Source organism: Panthera leo, chromosome D1, assembly GCF_018350215.1.
Source record: "Panthera leo isolate Ple1 chromosome D1, P.leo_Ple1_pat1.1, whole genome shotgun sequence".
Classification (NCBI taxonomy): domain Eukaryota; kingdom Metazoa; phylum Chordata; class Mammalia; order Carnivora; family Felidae; genus Panthera; species Panthera leo.
Genome location: NC_056688.1, coordinates 110,514,220 through 110,530,583, shown reverse-complemented (window position 1 = coordinate 110,530,583; position 16,364 = coordinate 110,514,220). Strand labels below are relative to the sequence as shown.

General features: G+C 59.5%; 1 protein-coding gene across 1 annotated transcript in view; it reads right to left on the bottom strand.

Annotated features, from left to right (window-relative positions):
• Positions 1-13,493, bottom strand: part of LRP5 (LDL receptor related protein 5) — a 102,690-nt gene extending 89,197 nt beyond the window's left edge. Inside the window, 1 exon segment of the mRNA XM_042904775.1 lies at positions 13,376-13,493. Coding sequence (XP_042760709.1) covers positions 13,376-13,439 — 64 coding nt within the window. The 5' untranslated portion in view covers positions 13,440-13,493.
• Positions 13,494-16,364: the final 2,871 nt, after the last annotated feature.

The window sequence follows — 16,364 nt, the reverse complement described above, 5'->3', positions numbered from 1 at the left end:
AGAAGGAACGGAACAGAGAGGTGCACCAGCAGCCTGGGGCTTCGCACAGCGAGAGCCAGTAGGTCCCAGAGGAGTGCGGCTTTGGGTGGGGGGCAGGTCAGGCTGGTGGGTCAGCAGCCCCTCCTGCTCACCGCTGGGGCTCCCACCCCAGGCCCCCACCGGTCATCCCGGGGCAACCCCACACAGGGTTCCGATTGTCCTCAGACTCAACGCTCCCATCTGTAGGAAGGGGGTGTGGGCGCACCAAGCATTAAAACCACACAGCAGAGGCAGCTGGGTGGCTTCGTCTGTTGAGCGTTGGATTCTTGATCTCAGCTCAGGTCTTGATCTCAGGGTTGTGAGTTCAAGCCCGATGCTGGGCTCCACGATGGACGTGAAGCGTACTTTTAAAACACACACACACACACACACCCCACACAGCAACCCAAGAATGCAAATCCACACTCAAATCCCTCATAGGGACCACCCAGTGCCTTCATGGGTGCCTCGGGGACTCTACGCGTGGAGCTAAATGTCTCCCTCACAACGGGGCCTAACGTCTCTGTCACACACTGAGCAGTGAGCGCAGGGGTGGAGGGAGGGGTGCCTGCCCCTCACCGGCTCTCCCCTCTCCCCGCACGTAGGTCAATGCTCTGAGCCTTTTTGTGACCAGGGAGGCACGGCTAGCCTCCCTGCCTCCAGGGCTGGTGTGAAGGCCAAAGTAGTAGGAGAAGGACCCGCCAGACAGAAGAAGGCAAACGTGGCAGGGAGAGAGGCCACCGTGCCGGACGGAGAGGGAGTGACCAATACTGAGGAAGCCAGAGTCCGTATAGCACAGGAGCCAGGCCCGGGTAACAGGCACGGGGTGGAGAGGGGCCCCCCTGCACACCTCACCTCCAGCACAGTCACTACTGACTGAGGGGCAGTTCTAACCCCGCCCCGGGTCTGGCCTGGGCCAGCCATGAGGACAGAGCCACTGCCTGCCTGCGTTCATCCTGTTCCAGGGGCCTAGTTCTGGGCCAGGCACACAGAAGCACCTGCTAAAGGCTTAAATTACTCTCGGGCTCGAGGCAACAGGAAGTCAGGAAAGCCAGCTCAGGCCCAGGAAGGGATGGGCAGGTCCCACCTCGGCTCTTGGCCAGAGGGCAGGTGCGGAGGGAGGGCCAGAAGCTCAGGGCTGCGGGGTCTGCTCCCCTCTGCCAGAGAGGAAGGTGGCAGTGAGAGACCCGGCCTGACACACGGGCTGGAGGGCAGCCTCTCTCACCAATCACAGAGCGCCTACTGGGCACAGGGCCCCGTCAGCAGGCCAGGGCAAAGGCACTGACCGTCCGCAGCCCAGGGTGGGGAAGGCAGATGGAACAGGCACCTCACCTGAGGGGGAAGGCTTGGTGCCCGGACTCCCTCCTCTGCCTTCGGTGAGAAGCTGATGGGGCGGGAAGACCGACAGATACAGAGGACAGGAGATGAGTACTGGCCGGCCAGGTGCCCACCGTACTGGAGAGGTCGCCCCAGCCCCGGTCCTCAGAGCCTGCCAGGCGGGCCAGTGAGCAGGCTGTCGGAAGACAGGCACAGGGAGAGAAGAAATAGGGGTCCGTAATAACTTCCTCTGGGGAGGGAGAGGCAGGGGGTGTGCTGGCCACACCTAGAAATCAATGGGGGGGGGGGGCTCCTGATGAAGGCACAGAGCAAAAATGCCCCCTGGCCACACCTCTGACAGAGCAAAGGTCCAGGAAGCATCCCGCCCCACACAGCCCTGTGCACCTGTTCCCCAGCCCCACGGCTTCCGGAGCCCAGGCCTGCCAGGCTTTACCTAGGCGAGGCGGCAAATTCAGAGTGATCGGGCTCAATATGGCCATTATACCAAAACAGTTTCCACCTTCTAATGAGCCTGAGCTAAGATGGTTTCAGCCAAGCCACCGCTTAGCTGGAATTGAACCTGACTCCAGAATCCCCCAAGGGCCCTCTCCCCGGAGAATAACAATTATGATTGTAATAACAGCCCTAATAGATAATAATTATTGAGCACTCACCAGGAGCCAGCCCCGTGCTAAGCACTTTGCAGCCACGCTACGTCCTCGGGCGACGATTACCCCCTGACAGGTGAGGAAACTGAGGCCCAGAGGAGTTAACTCACTTGCCCAAGGCCCCAAGAGCTGAGAGCAGAGCCAGGAATGTGGGCGGGGCTAGAACAGGTGGAGGCGGCCGGCCTCGGCTGCTGCCGGGGGCTGCTGGCGGGGGCTTCCGGGCCCCCAGGGCCCCGGGGGGCTCCCTGCTGGGATTCCTCTGGCAACCCCCTCAGCTGTTCACAGCAAACCTGGGGGACCAGCAGGGAAGGAGGCTGGGCGCAGCAGGCCCTCAGCCCGGGGAGGGGGGCGCAAGACAGACTCTGCTGGGAGCCTGGGCGGGGGGTGCGGTGCTGGATGGAAACACACACACACACACACACCATGCCACAAGTGTGACAGTGGGGTGACCTGCCTGGGTACTCACCGGTGACCCAGCTGGCCTTTGGTACTAGACAGAGGCGGACAGGAAGAAACGAGGCCCAGCTGTCTTTCCCACACCCACAAAGAGAGGAAGGGGGACAATTAAGCAAATGTGTCCCCTGACACTTCTGACAGGGAGGATCTGAACGCGTTCCTAACTCTGCACTCCCGCCTGCCTCTTCGTCCTGTTCTGCTGACACAAGCTAGTGAGGTTCAGGAAAACCCTGAACTTCTCCAGGTCCCAGACGCCAGCCATCCAGAAGATCGGTGATTTCATGCCGGGAGACCGTGGAAACCCTCTCTCACCAGTCCCCGGCCAGGCAGTACCCTAACAGGATCTCTCAGCTCAGCCTGCGTGGTGGGGTTCCCACCTCTGGCCACATTCCATTCCGGTGGGTGGGGCCCCAGGCAGGCCTTGCTGTGCAGAGAGGTCTCAAGAACTGGGCCACACGGGGATGCAGGAGCCCGGCTGGAGACCTGTTCTGAGCAGGTCTTTCTGAGAGGTGCTCTCGGTGCGGAAGAGCTGAGTGAAGACGTCCCTGGGAGGGGCAAAGGGAACCCCGAGCCTCTGCTTCTGGCAGACTTTCCAGAGCTCCAGCCAGCCGTGCCGGGCCACCTGCATGGCCGCACTCAGTTAAGCAGAAAAGGTTATTATTCCACAAAGGTGCTTTCCTCAAAGGACACAATCTTTCCAAACAAAGCGAAAATGGTTTAAAAACTAGAAATGGAAGCCAAATGGACGAAATTTGCTCTGTTCTGTTCTTTGGTCTTGAGCCTTCCTGCCCGCGCACTCCAGGGCTGGCGGCACAGAAGCCCCCAGAAAGAAGGTAGGGATTAAATGAGAACGAGTAAAGCCTCAGTGGGGGCCACATGGGCAGAGACCTCCCTAGGGACATGGCGCTCCGTACCCAGCCCGGCAGGTCGGGGGGGGGGGGGGGGGGGCCGGGGAAAGGGAGACATGCTTTGGGGCTGCTCTGTTCACAGACACATGCCAGGTGGTCACCTGCTCTGCAGGGACAGGCAGTGCTGCGGCCACAGCTGACCGGCCCCGCACACCTCTTGGGCCAGGAGGGCACATTTAAGTCCCCTGGGCTGGGCCTGCTCCCTGGCAGGCCTAGGGATCCAGCATCTCAGCTCTTGTGAGCCGATTCTGCTTTGGCCTCGGGAAAGAACTCTGCGCAGACACAGGTGGGACCGCGAGAGCCCGCACAAACCGCCCCTGGGGAGGGTAGGTATTTCATGGACACAGGACTCTACGGTTAAGTATGTTCGAGAAGCACAGGCCTTCGCAGAGTCCGTACCTCAGGGATACGGGTTTCTATTGGGGGAGTGGGTCCCACGCTTGGCCTCAGGAGCCTTCTGTTACGGAGGACAGGTGTTCTATACCCTGGGAAACACAGCAGCGCTGGATGCCGTGATGCGGTGGGAGCCTACCAGGCTGCAGATCTGGGGCCAGAGGAAGTAAGGACGGGTAAGATTTGCTCCCTGGACAGACGAGGCCTTGGGGACCCCGAGACAGCTCCTGAGCATGTAAGCATCCACGCCACACCAGACAGCAGGTGGAGGGACAAACGTGAAGACAGCCTGTGTCCCCAAGCCCCCTCGGGCTGGCTGGCCACGGAAGGTTCCGGACTCCGAGGAGACAGATCCGTCTGGAGAAGCACTCAACTCCCCCGGGGGAGCACAGGAGGGGGCTAAAGCCAGCCTGGGGGCAGCATGGAATAGCAGGCCAGAACGTTCCAACTTCAGATGTTGGGAAACTGGTGGTGTTTTCGTGGAAGACGTCATCTGGCCGGAGTGAACGGTAAACGGGCAGGGGGAGGCTCCCGGACACCTGCTAGAAGCTGGTGTAGTCTCCCGCCCCTGTGGGGGGCCTGCAGGTGAGGCCGGGGAGGGGCGGGTGGAGAGGAAAGGGGCACCCGGAGACCGGGGCCTGCATCGCAGAGGAAGAAGGGGCGTCAGAGGGAACCGCACGCTCCAGCCTCGGTGAGGAGGACTCCTGGGGGTCCGAGACAGCGCCCGCTCCAGTCCCCTTTCCGCACAGAGTCTGCTCGGGGGAAAGTCCAGAGAAACGGCCTGCCCCCGCAAGGGCAACGCGAGAGCACATCTTGCTGGAAGCCGCTTTGCAGCGGGACGTCGCTTGGGTCACGGAGAAGGCCCGCACCTGGCAGGGCAGACTCCAAGGTGGCACCCGGCTGCCCGTGGACAGTCTGGAAGGCACCCAGGCACCCGGCTGACATGTTCTGGCCGGGGCCACGCGCTCGGGCGGCTTTTAATACCCTATTGAGCAATTTCCTAAGAGTTTGGCTAGGCAGGTACCGCCTCCCCATCTGGGCTAATAAAGGGGTGCAGCCCAGGTAAGAAATTAAAGTTACTCACATTTTGTTCTGGAGGGAACCAGGGGAGGGGAGCAGTAATTTACGCGGTAATTAGATTCGCCTCCGGGCTAACACTGGAATTAGTTGCATTAGAGCTTGTCTCCCGAGCAGGCTGCTGGCGTGAGGGAGCCCAGAAGCAGGAGCGTCGCAGGCCGTCCAGCACAAATGTCACCTCGGAAGCACCCCACGTGCAAACAGGAAGCAAAAACCTGAAGGCTGGCTCCTTGTGAATTTACTTCCACAGCCAAGGACCAGCTTGCTTGTCGAAGACCACTGCTCGAGCCCAGCCCTGGGACACCCGTCCGACGTCACCGTTTACCGTCGCCGGATCAAGGGCTCAAAGGATGGAACCTGATAGGCTGACTCTGAAGCGTATCACTAAAGAATAAATGTACAGGAACAGTCAACACAATTTTCCGAAGACAACGATGAAGGGGGGAATTGCATCATCATTCCCGAAATACACTACGATGCTACGTACAGAGGTTAAAACAGCACCCCGGAGGGGCGCCTGGGTGGCTCAGTCGGTTAAACGGCCGACTTTGGTTCAGGTCGTGATCTCACCGTTCGTGGGTTCGAGCCCCGTGTCGAGACCCATGTCGGGCTCCGTGCTGACGGTGTGCAGCCTGCTTGGGATTCTTTCTCTCTCCCTCTCTCTCTCTCTCTCTCTGCTCCTCCCCCACCCCCAAGTAAATAAATAAAGTTAATTAAAAAAAAAGAGCACACTGGTACAGAAAGACACCAACGGGTCAACGGAGCAGGACACAAGGTCCCAGAATCAGGAGCCATGCCATCTGTGGACACTGCACATGAAAGTGTGAGTGACATTTTAAATGAATGAGGATATGATGGGCCTTTCTGTCAAGGTGTTGGGACAACTCCCTATCCATTTATAGGGGTGTAGGGGCACACCAGGGACCGTCCAGATCCCTACCTCACACGTTATACCTCCCCAAAATTGGATAAGCCAATGTCTGAATACCAAACATAACACCAAACAATAACACCAAAACACCAATCAATAACAGTCCTGGAAAAAAAATTAAGGAAGAGGTGTTTATAATCTGGGGGTAGAGAAACAAAGCACAAAGCCCAGAAAGCTTAAGGGAATAGACCCAGAGTTTTGATTACGTGAAACTTCTTAATGCCTTTACAATAACAAACCACCAGAAATATGGGTGAAAGGCTACAGATCAGAAGAAGACTCTGGAACAAATATAACATAGAGTTACTCTCCCTGCCAAATAAATAGCTCTTGCAAATCAGTGAGAAGGATGAACAACCCAACAGAGAAATTTTATTAAGTTCATTTATTTACTTTATATCCACACTATGAAATACTACGTAGCTTTTAAAAAGATCTGAAAGTAAATGGGGCTCAGTCAGTTAAGGGTCCAACTTCGGCTCAGGTCACGATCTCACGGTTCGCGAGTTCAAGCCCCGCGTCAGGCTCTGTGCTGACGGCTCGGAGCCCGGAGCCTGCTTCGGATTCTGTGTCTCCCTCTCTCTCTCTCTGCTCCTCCCCCACTCGTGCTCTGTCTGTCTCTCAAAAATAAATAAATGTTAAAAAAATTTCTTTAAAAGATCTGAAAGTAAAGATACAGGAAATGCTGAAGATATGTTAGCAAGTAAAAAAGGCTACAGCCACAGGCAGACGGTGATTGGGCTTATGTGTAAAATAGGAGTCTGTGTTCAAAATCACATAATCCACTTGCTACAACATGTGTTAAAGGTCTGGTCATAGGCAATAAACAAGCAACAGGAACCGCGGTACACAGTTCAGCCGTTCCTACGTATTCGTGTGTGTGTCGCATTTAAATATCTGTAGACATCGGCAGCTCTCCCTGTCCATGGGCCCTATCCCCTTGCTTTAATAACATCATCTTTTTTGCACCAATAAAACATAAGCAAATACTTGTACGTATTTGTGAAAGAAAACGGCTAACAAATACGTATGGAGACGCTCGATCGGCCATCGGGAAGACGCCGATCAAAACCACAACGCGGGACCAGGATGACCGGAAGCAGAACAGAAAACAAAACCAAACAAGAGGTGACGGGGATGCGGAGAAATCGCCCGCTGCTAGGCTTGTAAAAGGCGGCACGCTGAAGGAGACAGTCTGATGGAGCCTCAAAAAAACTCAAGCCCGGACTGACACGTGGTCCAGCAACCCCACGTCCGGCCGTTCGCCCCAAAGTGGAGACAGGGACCCAGACGGAGGCGTGCACAGCCGCGTCCTCAGCAGCATCGTTCACAAGAGAGGCGTCGACAGCCCGGTGTCCCCAGCCAGCAGGGGAACAGACGAGCAAAGCCAACGTGCCCTCTCCGAACAGGGAAACATTCCTCAGCCATACAGGGGAATGGCGTTCTGTCACCCGCTGCAACTTGGATGACCCCGAAAACACCACACTGAGTGAAATAAGCCAGACGCAAAAGGACAACCACGGGATGACTCCACAAAGACGAGGAAGGGACCACCGGCCGGCCCACAGCCACGGGAAAGCGGAAGAGAGGTTACCAGGGGCCGTAGACAGCGGACGACGGGGTGTGACCCCCTTCACGGGCACGGTTTCTGTTTCAGGTAACAGAAAATTCTGGAAATAGATAGTGGTGATGGTTGCACACCCTTGTGAATGCAATTAATGCCACTGAATCATACATTTAATGTTTGTGTTTTTTTGAGAGAGAGAGAGAGTGTGAGCAAGGGAGAGGCAGAGAGAGAGGGAGACGCAGAATCCCAAGCGGGCTCCAGGCTCCAAGCTGTCAGCACAGAGCCCGACGCGGGGCTCGAACTCACAAGCCGTGAGATCATGACCTGAGCCGAAGTCGGAAGCTCAACCGACCGAGCCACCCAGGCGCCCCAGAATCATACATTTAAAAGTGGGGAGGGGCGCCTGGGTGGCTCCGTCGGTTGAGCGGCCAACTTCGGCTCAGGTCATGATCTCACAGTTTGTGGGTTCGAGCCCCCATTGGGCTCTGTGCTGACAGCTTGCTCAGAGCCTGGAGCCTGCTTCGGATTCTGTGTCTCCTTCTCCCTCTCTGACTCTCCCCCGCTCATGCTCCGTCTCTCTCTGTCTCTCAAAAGTAAATAAATGTTAAAATAATAAAAATTAAAAATAAATAAAAATAAAAGTGGGGGGAAAACGGGCCGGGAGGGCAGAGCTGGGGAGACCATACTCTAGACCTGACAGTGCAGGATCCCAGGAGGGGGAGGGGGACCCCGAGGACCCTCAGGGAAGCCACACAGCCCAGTGGAACAGGAGCAGGGAGCAGCAGGCCCAGAGTGTGGCACACAAGGCCCTCCCTGCAGGAGACCACCCCCGCTCCCCAAAGACCCCCGAAGGGAGAAAACTGGAAAACTTCATGCGGGAAAATGCCTCCAGAGTTTAGGGCCAGCTGGTTTCCTTTTACAAAAAAAGGAAACTGAGGTTCATGGAACGGAAGTGCACCCAGGGCCCCACAGGGAAGGGCCCGGTGTGCGTGTGCCGTTCTCACAGGCTCCCGCCAGGGAGAGGAGCCTTAACCAGGCGCCCCTGAGACCCCCAAGAGGCTGAAAACCACTCCCCCCCTGAGCGAACCTTTGCTTCCCCTTAAACGCTAGAAAACGACATCAAGGCAAACTGAAAGCACTCAAGAAACATACACTAAATACCAACCAAGAAGCGGGTAAGAAAATACCCAGAAAGTACAGTATCCCCCCACCCCTGCCAAAGGGCTCAGACGTGACCTCACCATGAAAACCTCCCAGGGGAAGAGAGACCTCGAGCAAGAAGGACACGGGACAGTGGACATGTGACTCTGGGCACGGACTCCATCCGGACCTGAGGTTCCGGGGCCACACGGCTGCCGCCACCCCAAGAATGTGAGGTGAGCGCTCCCCTGGCCGGCGGGCGGCGGGGAGGGGGTCGTGGAGGGTTAACCGTCCCCAGTTAACAGATGACAGGGCTGCTCAGGGATGAGCAGGACATATATGCACAAGGGCCCGCATGGCTCGGGGGAGCGCGACACCCTTACTTGCCAGGGAAGGGTCAGCAGCCAGCTTCAGGGCTATCAGGCACCCCTCGGGGACAAGCCCGTGCCACACCCAGACCCCCAACAGGTCTCACCGCTCCTGGCCGCCCTCCCAACCCCCCCCCCCCCCCCCCCCCCCCCCCCCCCGCCCGCCCGCAAAAGGCGGTCTCACCTTGACTCTGACCATGCCCTCCAGCACTTTGAAAGGAAACCTGGGAACCTAGGGCGGGACTTTTTTATGTCCTTCCCAGTGAGGCCTGTCTTGGGAGAAGAGCCTCCTGGCCGCTCCCCACGGACACTGGCTCACTGAACCCCACAAGCCAGATGCCACAGCTCACCTTTGTGGGTGAGGAAACGGAGGCCATGGCCAAGAGCTAGCCAACCACTCCCAGGGCTGAAGAGAAAGCAGAGACCAGCCTGGCACAGTAGCAGGAGGGACCCCGCCGCTCTCTCAACAGGTCACACTGGGACCCACGTTGTCCCCGGGACAGCCCCCAGGGCGCCTGTCTCACACCACTGCTTTCTAAGCAAATGTGCCAGCAAGCCCCCGACGCGGCCCCTCACCGCCACCAGCGCCTCCGCGATCCGAGAGCGTGTCAAGTGACTGTCCGAGAAGCCGCACAGGCCACAAATGTCCAGCGTCTCTCAGGGCTTTGGCAATACCGAACATGGCGCTAAGCCCACCTCTCGGCATCGCCCCTCCCGGAGGCCGCCACCGGCCCTTGGCTTGGCCCCGGCCTCGGCCACCAGCTCTCACGTCTCTGAACCGAGCTGTGGACCTCAGGACAAATCTGTTCCCTCCCGGCCTTGAAACCGCTTGCCCTGTTCCACACCCCACTCGGGACACCGCGGCCCGCGCCTGCCGAGAGGTCCCCAACCAAGATCGATCCATCTATGGGTGGAAGCACCCAGAAAACGTGACACGCGGTCACAGAAGCAGCCAGACGCAAGAGGCCTCCGTGTCGTATGACACAATGTATATGAAACATCTAGAACACGCAACTCCATTGGGACAGACAGCAGGCTGGGGGCAGGTGGGGGATGGGAACTTACCGTTTAACGGGTGTGGGGTTTTATTTTGGGGAGGTGGACACGTTTGTAACCAGACTGCCGCGGTGGTTGCCCAGTGTAGTCGTGTATTTATGGGCAGTGGACTGTATGCTTTAAAAAGGCTAATTTGATATTACAGGATTTTCACCGCAATTAAAAAAAAAAAAAATCAACTCATCACCCTTCACCTAGGACAGATCTGGCTCCAGCCTGCATTTCCTATCCCCCCGGACTAAATTCTTCCAGAAGCTCCCACTGCCTTCTGGATCACGTCCAATCTCTGCGTCGTGATCTGGCCTCTTTCGGGGGAGGACACCACCTGGTCCTCGAGGACGGGACTCAGAGACAGTGAGGAAAAACCCCCCTGGGCCCACCTCTCCCATAGCTGCACAACCAGCTTCTGCGTGCCTGTCTGCCCCCGTAGGCAGAACATTCTGACGGTAAAGGCACACTCATCTGCCATTCTAGCCCCGCGCTTCACTCGGCACCGGGGGCCAAAGAGTCCTAAGAGCTGACCAGGTGCCAGGCAGGCGTTAACTCACTGAATTAGCGGTCAGAAGTATTATTATCCCATTTTACAGGAGAGAAAACTGAGGGACACGAAGGTGGGCTCAGCGGCGCAAGTTCCCCCACATGGCAACCACCAAGGCTGACGACAGACCCTGAGTACTCAGGCTCCGTCCACCGTGTCAATCACCTCAAGAGACAATAAGCCAGTGTTGCGCCAATAAGCGAGTCAGGACAGCGGACTAGATACCCAAGGTCGCTTGCAGAAGAAAAACCCAGACTGTGGAAATACGGCTTTTGGACGTCCCGGCCAGAAAGATCAAGGACTCGATCACACAAGAGGCAATGCAGTTCAGCTGCCACCGGTCTCACACCGAGGCCGGGGACGGTCCCGACCGCCTGGGGTGGGGGGTGGGGAGAACCAGACGAAGACCCTGGACACAGAGAAGCCAAGGAAGCCGTCCAAAGCCAAACAGCTCCCGAGCACGTAAACGCAGGCTGGTCTGACCCCAAAGCCCCCACGCTTCGCTTCGGGGCAGGAAGCCTCGCTGAGTCCTCACCTGACTGCACCCCCACCCCCAGCAGCGTGCAAATTCTGCTAAATGCCTGAGCGGTGAAACAGCGCAGCTGAAATTAAATGGGTTCCAAATGCGACAGGATCTCCACAGCAAATGTGGGATCATACCGGTGGACTGGGTACATTCTTGGGTTCGAAGGGGAGAGTTAAAAAGCACGTGGGCCCTGCTTTTGAAGAGCAGCGGCAGTGGGGGAGGGCGGGGGCTCCTCTCTCGGTGGCCTCCGGCCTCCGCCCAGCATTTTCGTTAACTCAGCCCCCACCTGCTGGGCCCTTCCAGTGGGCCGGGCAGTAGGCATCTACAGGAACCACCCACAGGCGGTTGGGCGGTGGGGGGAGGTGGAGAGGGGGTCCTGGACAGGTGGTCCCTACAGCAAGTGCTGTGGGGCCAGAGGGGAGCGGTCTGGGCCTGCGGAGCTGAGCCGGGGAAAGCCATTCCCAGCACCGGGCCCGCTAAAACAAAGGCATTTCCGTGGGCTCACAGCTTCAAATTGCAACAGGAAGCAATCAGGAAAAATAATTAGGTACCAGCGTACTGGCTCGACTCCGGACCAACGCAGAAATCGGGGACAGTCAAGACAGTGGTGCAGAAAGGGTGCTTCCTCCTCCTTCCATTTTGGGATCGGATTGCCACATTAGCCGGGGATCTAAAACCCTCATGCTGACATGCTTCCTAATGTAAAAATGATCAACTCTATCTTTGCCTCATACACGACTGAACTCCACAGACGTGATTCCTTCCCCTTGGGGGCTTGAACCACAAAACGGCAGGCATCCGACTCCAGCAACGTCACCCCAAAAGGGACAGGAAATCCCAAACTGCACCGAAGTGAAAAGCACTATGGCTGGCTGAGAAACCCCACCTTTAAAACAAACATCTCCCCCCCAACCAAAAAAAAAAAAAAAAAAGAAAGAAAAAAACCTTTTGCCTCCGTGATCCAGGCATTTCCGGAAAGAAAAGCAGCAGCGTTGGTCTGAGCTGCCCAGATACTGTCATTGCTCTGTCGTCACCTTGTTTTGCTGGTATCAGACATGGCTGAGAAATGTAAACCCGCTCCGGAGGGAGATACATTTGGGGTGAAACCGCCGGCATTCTCTAGGCTTCGGCTGGGAGGCAAACGGACGTGAGGAAACTGTCCCCTCTACGCCCCCCCAAACCTCAGGGAAGGGGCTGCAGCCCTGGGAAATGTGACCACAGAGCCTGGCCGGGACACCTCCCTGCAATGTCCACACTGGAAATATTCAGGGAGACAGCTGTTTGCCTTAAAGAGGCCCAGACAAAGGGACCTGAGCCACCCGCTCCCACCCCACCCCCCAAAAAACTGCTACCGGCAGCAACACAGCAGCCCGGGGAGCCCAGGACTCCGTGGCCCCGTCCAAGGCGGCCAGCCACACTCCAGAAAAACAAAACACTCACGTCCGAAGAGAATGATTTAGGTAGCGAGAGATTTGCTCCAAAACCACATGGCAATCTCCAAATTAAAAGAACATGTGTAGCGTTTCACAACGCTTAAGTTTCCTGAGCCCTCCTGACCTCAACTCCACCCCTCGGGACACACCGAAAGTTGCAGAGAAAGGTCCCCGGGCCCTCGATCTGCCCCCCAGGGTGTGCACAAGTGAGGCACCCGCGCGCTTCCCGACCGCGCCGCGCTCCGCGACCACGTCACCCCGCGCGGCGGCCCCACGAGGCCACCCCCGGCGTGGACACCGGCCGCGGGTGCCACCGCGGGGAGGAGGGAGGGGGGCGGGCAACGGCCCCACGGGTCCGCCGGGCACCCGGCAGGTGTCGGTCCGCTCGGAAACCGACAGCCTCGCCGACGAAACGGGGCGGCGCGACAGGCCAGGCCGCCCGGCGCCGGGTCTGAGAACTTTCTGTGCAACTTCGATCAGTTCTCGGGGCCGGCGGGCCAGCCGCGCGGCCATCGGAAACGGGCTCGCCGAGGAGTCCGCGACGCAGGGCGGCGAGGCCTGCCTCCCGGCCGACGGTCCCCGCCGTGCGCCGGCCCCGCGGCCCGGGGTCCGCACGGTCCCAGGGCGGCCTCGCCCGGCCGGCTACACGCGGCCGCACCGCCGAGCGCGCCCCGGGGCCGCGGGCAGGTGAGGACCCGCCCGCGCCGCACCTGGCGGGGTCGGCGCCGCCCGCGCGCCCCGCTCGCCGGCCCCGGGGTGGGGGTGGGGGGGCGGGGATCGCCCCGGCGGGACGGGGCCCGGCCTTCCCGGGAGGGGCCCGGGCGGGCGAGACAAAGGGCCCGCGCGCGGCTCCCCCCCCACCCCCGGGCGCCGGGCACCCGCGGCGCGCGCCCCAACTCGCCCCCAACTTGCAAAGTCGCCTCGGCGCGCCGCGCACTTGGCCGCCGGGCCATTGTCCCCGCGGCCCGCGCCCACCTACCCGCGGCGGGGGCCAGGCTGCAGCAGAGCGCGAGCAGCAGCAGCCGCGGCGGCGCCGCCTCCATGTTGTCCGGGGCCGGGCGGGCCCGCGCGCGCTCACTCGGGCTCCATGGCGCGGCGGCGGCGGCGGCGGCGGCGGCGGCGGCTCCTCGCGCGGCTCCCGGCGCCTGCCGCCTCCCCCCCTCGGGCGCCGCGGACCAGGACGGCGGGGGAGGAGGGAGGAGGCGCGGGAGCGGAAGCCGCGCCGCGTCTCCGCCCCCCGCGCCGCCGCGCCCTCCCGCGGGCGCCCCCCGGAGCCGGCCCGCGGCCCTCCCCGCGCCCCCGCCTCCCGTGGGGCTCCCCGGGGGCGCGGGGTGGGCGCGGGCTCGACAGCCCGCGGGGGAGGGGGGCGCTCCGGGCCACCCCCCCACACCCCACCCCCACCCCCGCCTCCGATCGAGTTCCGGAAGCAGGTGGGTCACCTGTGGAGCCACCGGGACCCGGCCTTGACCGATGGGGAAACTGAGGCACGGGAGGGGGGCGGGGCGTGGGAAGGGCACGCGGCGGGGCAGCCGGGAGCCCAGAGCCGGGTCGGTGCGCTCTCCCGAGACCGACCGCGGCCGCCCAGGCGGGGTCCGGCCCCAAGACACCTGTTCTTGCCGGGGAGGGCAGAGGAGGGAAGAGGAGGGAGCCCGCAAGTCAGAGACAGAGGCTGAGGACCGACAGAGGCTCGAGCCGCAGGGGTTGAGAGTGGGGGTGGACTTCGGGTTATTTTACTCCACCAAATACATCCCCTCTACATTAGTTACGGTACACGAAGCAGCAGACACACTGTTCTTCCAAATATGCTTCCCGCCCCTCTGGGATCGTAGACCTCTCCTTTGGTTCAGAAAGCAAACATGGAAGGGAGCCCCCATCCCCACCCCCATCCTCCCGGCTCTGTGCTCCCTGAGCCCGCAGCTCAGCTCTGGGCCCTGGGGCGCAGGGCAGGGGGGCGGGGAGAGGGGGCAAAGCCCTGGCCCTGGGGCTGCTGGGCCCAAGTCCCAACTCCAGATCTGCTGCTTCCTGGAACCAGGTGTGCCCTTGGGCAGATCTACATGTAACCCCTCCAGGTAGTCTTTCCTCCTTTAGAAAATGGGTATCGCTGTGCCCACCTCGCAGGTGCTGAGAGAGCCGGCTGTAACCCACATGAACACCCACATAGCCAAGGGTGTGCGCACTCTTCGTGTGTTTGTGACAACTTTACAAAGCTACTGGTCAAGGCCACGGTCTCCGTCCTCCTGAGGCTCGTGTTCCAGAGGGGGAGGCAAACATAAACAAGAGACAGATAAATTTAAAACAGAAGACCGGAACACCTTTAACAGATTACGAGGAAACGCCATGGAACACGGGTGGTGTTGGGCTGCAATGTTTGGGGACGTTGTGACTTAGGGAGGGAGGGAGGGACACTGAGGGTACAAGCCGGGAACAGGCACGCGGTGGGGAGAGCCGTTCAGGCGGAGACAGCATCAGGAGTGAAGGCCTGGGCAGGGGCCAGCCTGGGTGCTGGACTTGTAGGAGGGATCACAAAGGCCAAGGCCACAGAAGCCGCGGGTGGGGGTGAAAAGGGTCAGATGCGGCTTCAGGAGAAGCCAGCTGGGGCCCCGCGCATACCAGCCCTGGAAAAGGAGTCAAGAATTTATCACAAGACCAATGCGAAGCCATGGGGGGGGGGGGGGGGGGGCAGTTAGGTAGCAAACACCCTTGCTGTTTCCTCATGTAGGCCCCACGCACAGCACGTCAGGGCCTGGCTGCCTCTCCTGGGGCCAGGTGCAGACTCCCTCGTTCTTCTAGCCCCCTCCACTACCAACCCCTCTCACCCCCTGCCGGGGTTCCCACTCCCTGCCGTGACCCCCTTCAGCCTCATCTACAGCAGCCAGAGTGAGCCTGTTGAAACAAGCCAGACCACATTCCCTCCTCTGCTCAAGAACCTGTTGTGACTCCCATCTCGGAAAAGAAGCCAAAGGCCTTATGGCACCTAAGGGCCTGATCTGGCCGCATCCCTCCCTTTATCTCGCCAACCTCCTAATGCTCTGTCCCTCCTCTCCCTCGCTCTGCCCCAGGCACAATGGCCTCCTGGCTTGTCCTCCAGCACAGCAGGCACACTCCTGCCTCAGGGCCTTTGCACGTGCTCTTCTGTCTGCTGGAACTCTGTGACCCCAGTTGTCCACACGATTTGTTCCCTCGCATCTTCGGTTCCTCAGCCAGGCCTTCCCTGGCCCCCTTTGAAAACCGGAAACCACCACCCTTGCAAACACTTCCTGTTCCACATCTTCGCTTTACCTTTCTCCTTTGCTCTGACCAGCACCCGACATACTGTTTACTCACCTTTCTGCTCTCCAGCAGAACGGAAGCTCCAGAGAACAGAGATTTTCATTTGCTTTGTTCCCCATACATCCCCTCTGAGTCTAGACTCGGGCCTGGTACACAGTAGGTGCTCAATAAATGTTTGTTGAATGACAGAATGAAGTGGAAAGATCTGACCTACGATCATAAAAGGAGCACTCTGGCTGCTGAGTAGGGACAGGACCGTCAGGAGGGACGAGAGGATGTGTGGGGGGGGGACTGGCCACCAGATGGGCACCATGGCAGCAGCCAGGAGAGGCGGTGGGTTGGACTGACAGGGAGCGGGGCGGGGAGGCTCATGAAAGGCGAGAAGGAACCGGATTGGACATGCTTTAGGAAAAGCTAATGGGTCTTGCTAAACACTCTGGGGAGGAGGGCTCAGTGTGGCCCGCTGTAGGGGCTCGCTAAGGGGACACTTACAAGAGCAGCTCGTAAGGAAAGGAAAATGAACCAAGCATCAGCAGACCGACAGACCTAGAGATTCTTTATTCTCAGGGAGGGAGGTGGAAAGCTTGACTCTCCGAGCAGGAGGAACTCAGTCAATACAGAAGACGCCACGTAGGTCAAGGGGCGGCAGAGGCCAGTTCTGCGTGCCCTGCGGTCTCCTGTGCTGACTCTTGAGATGC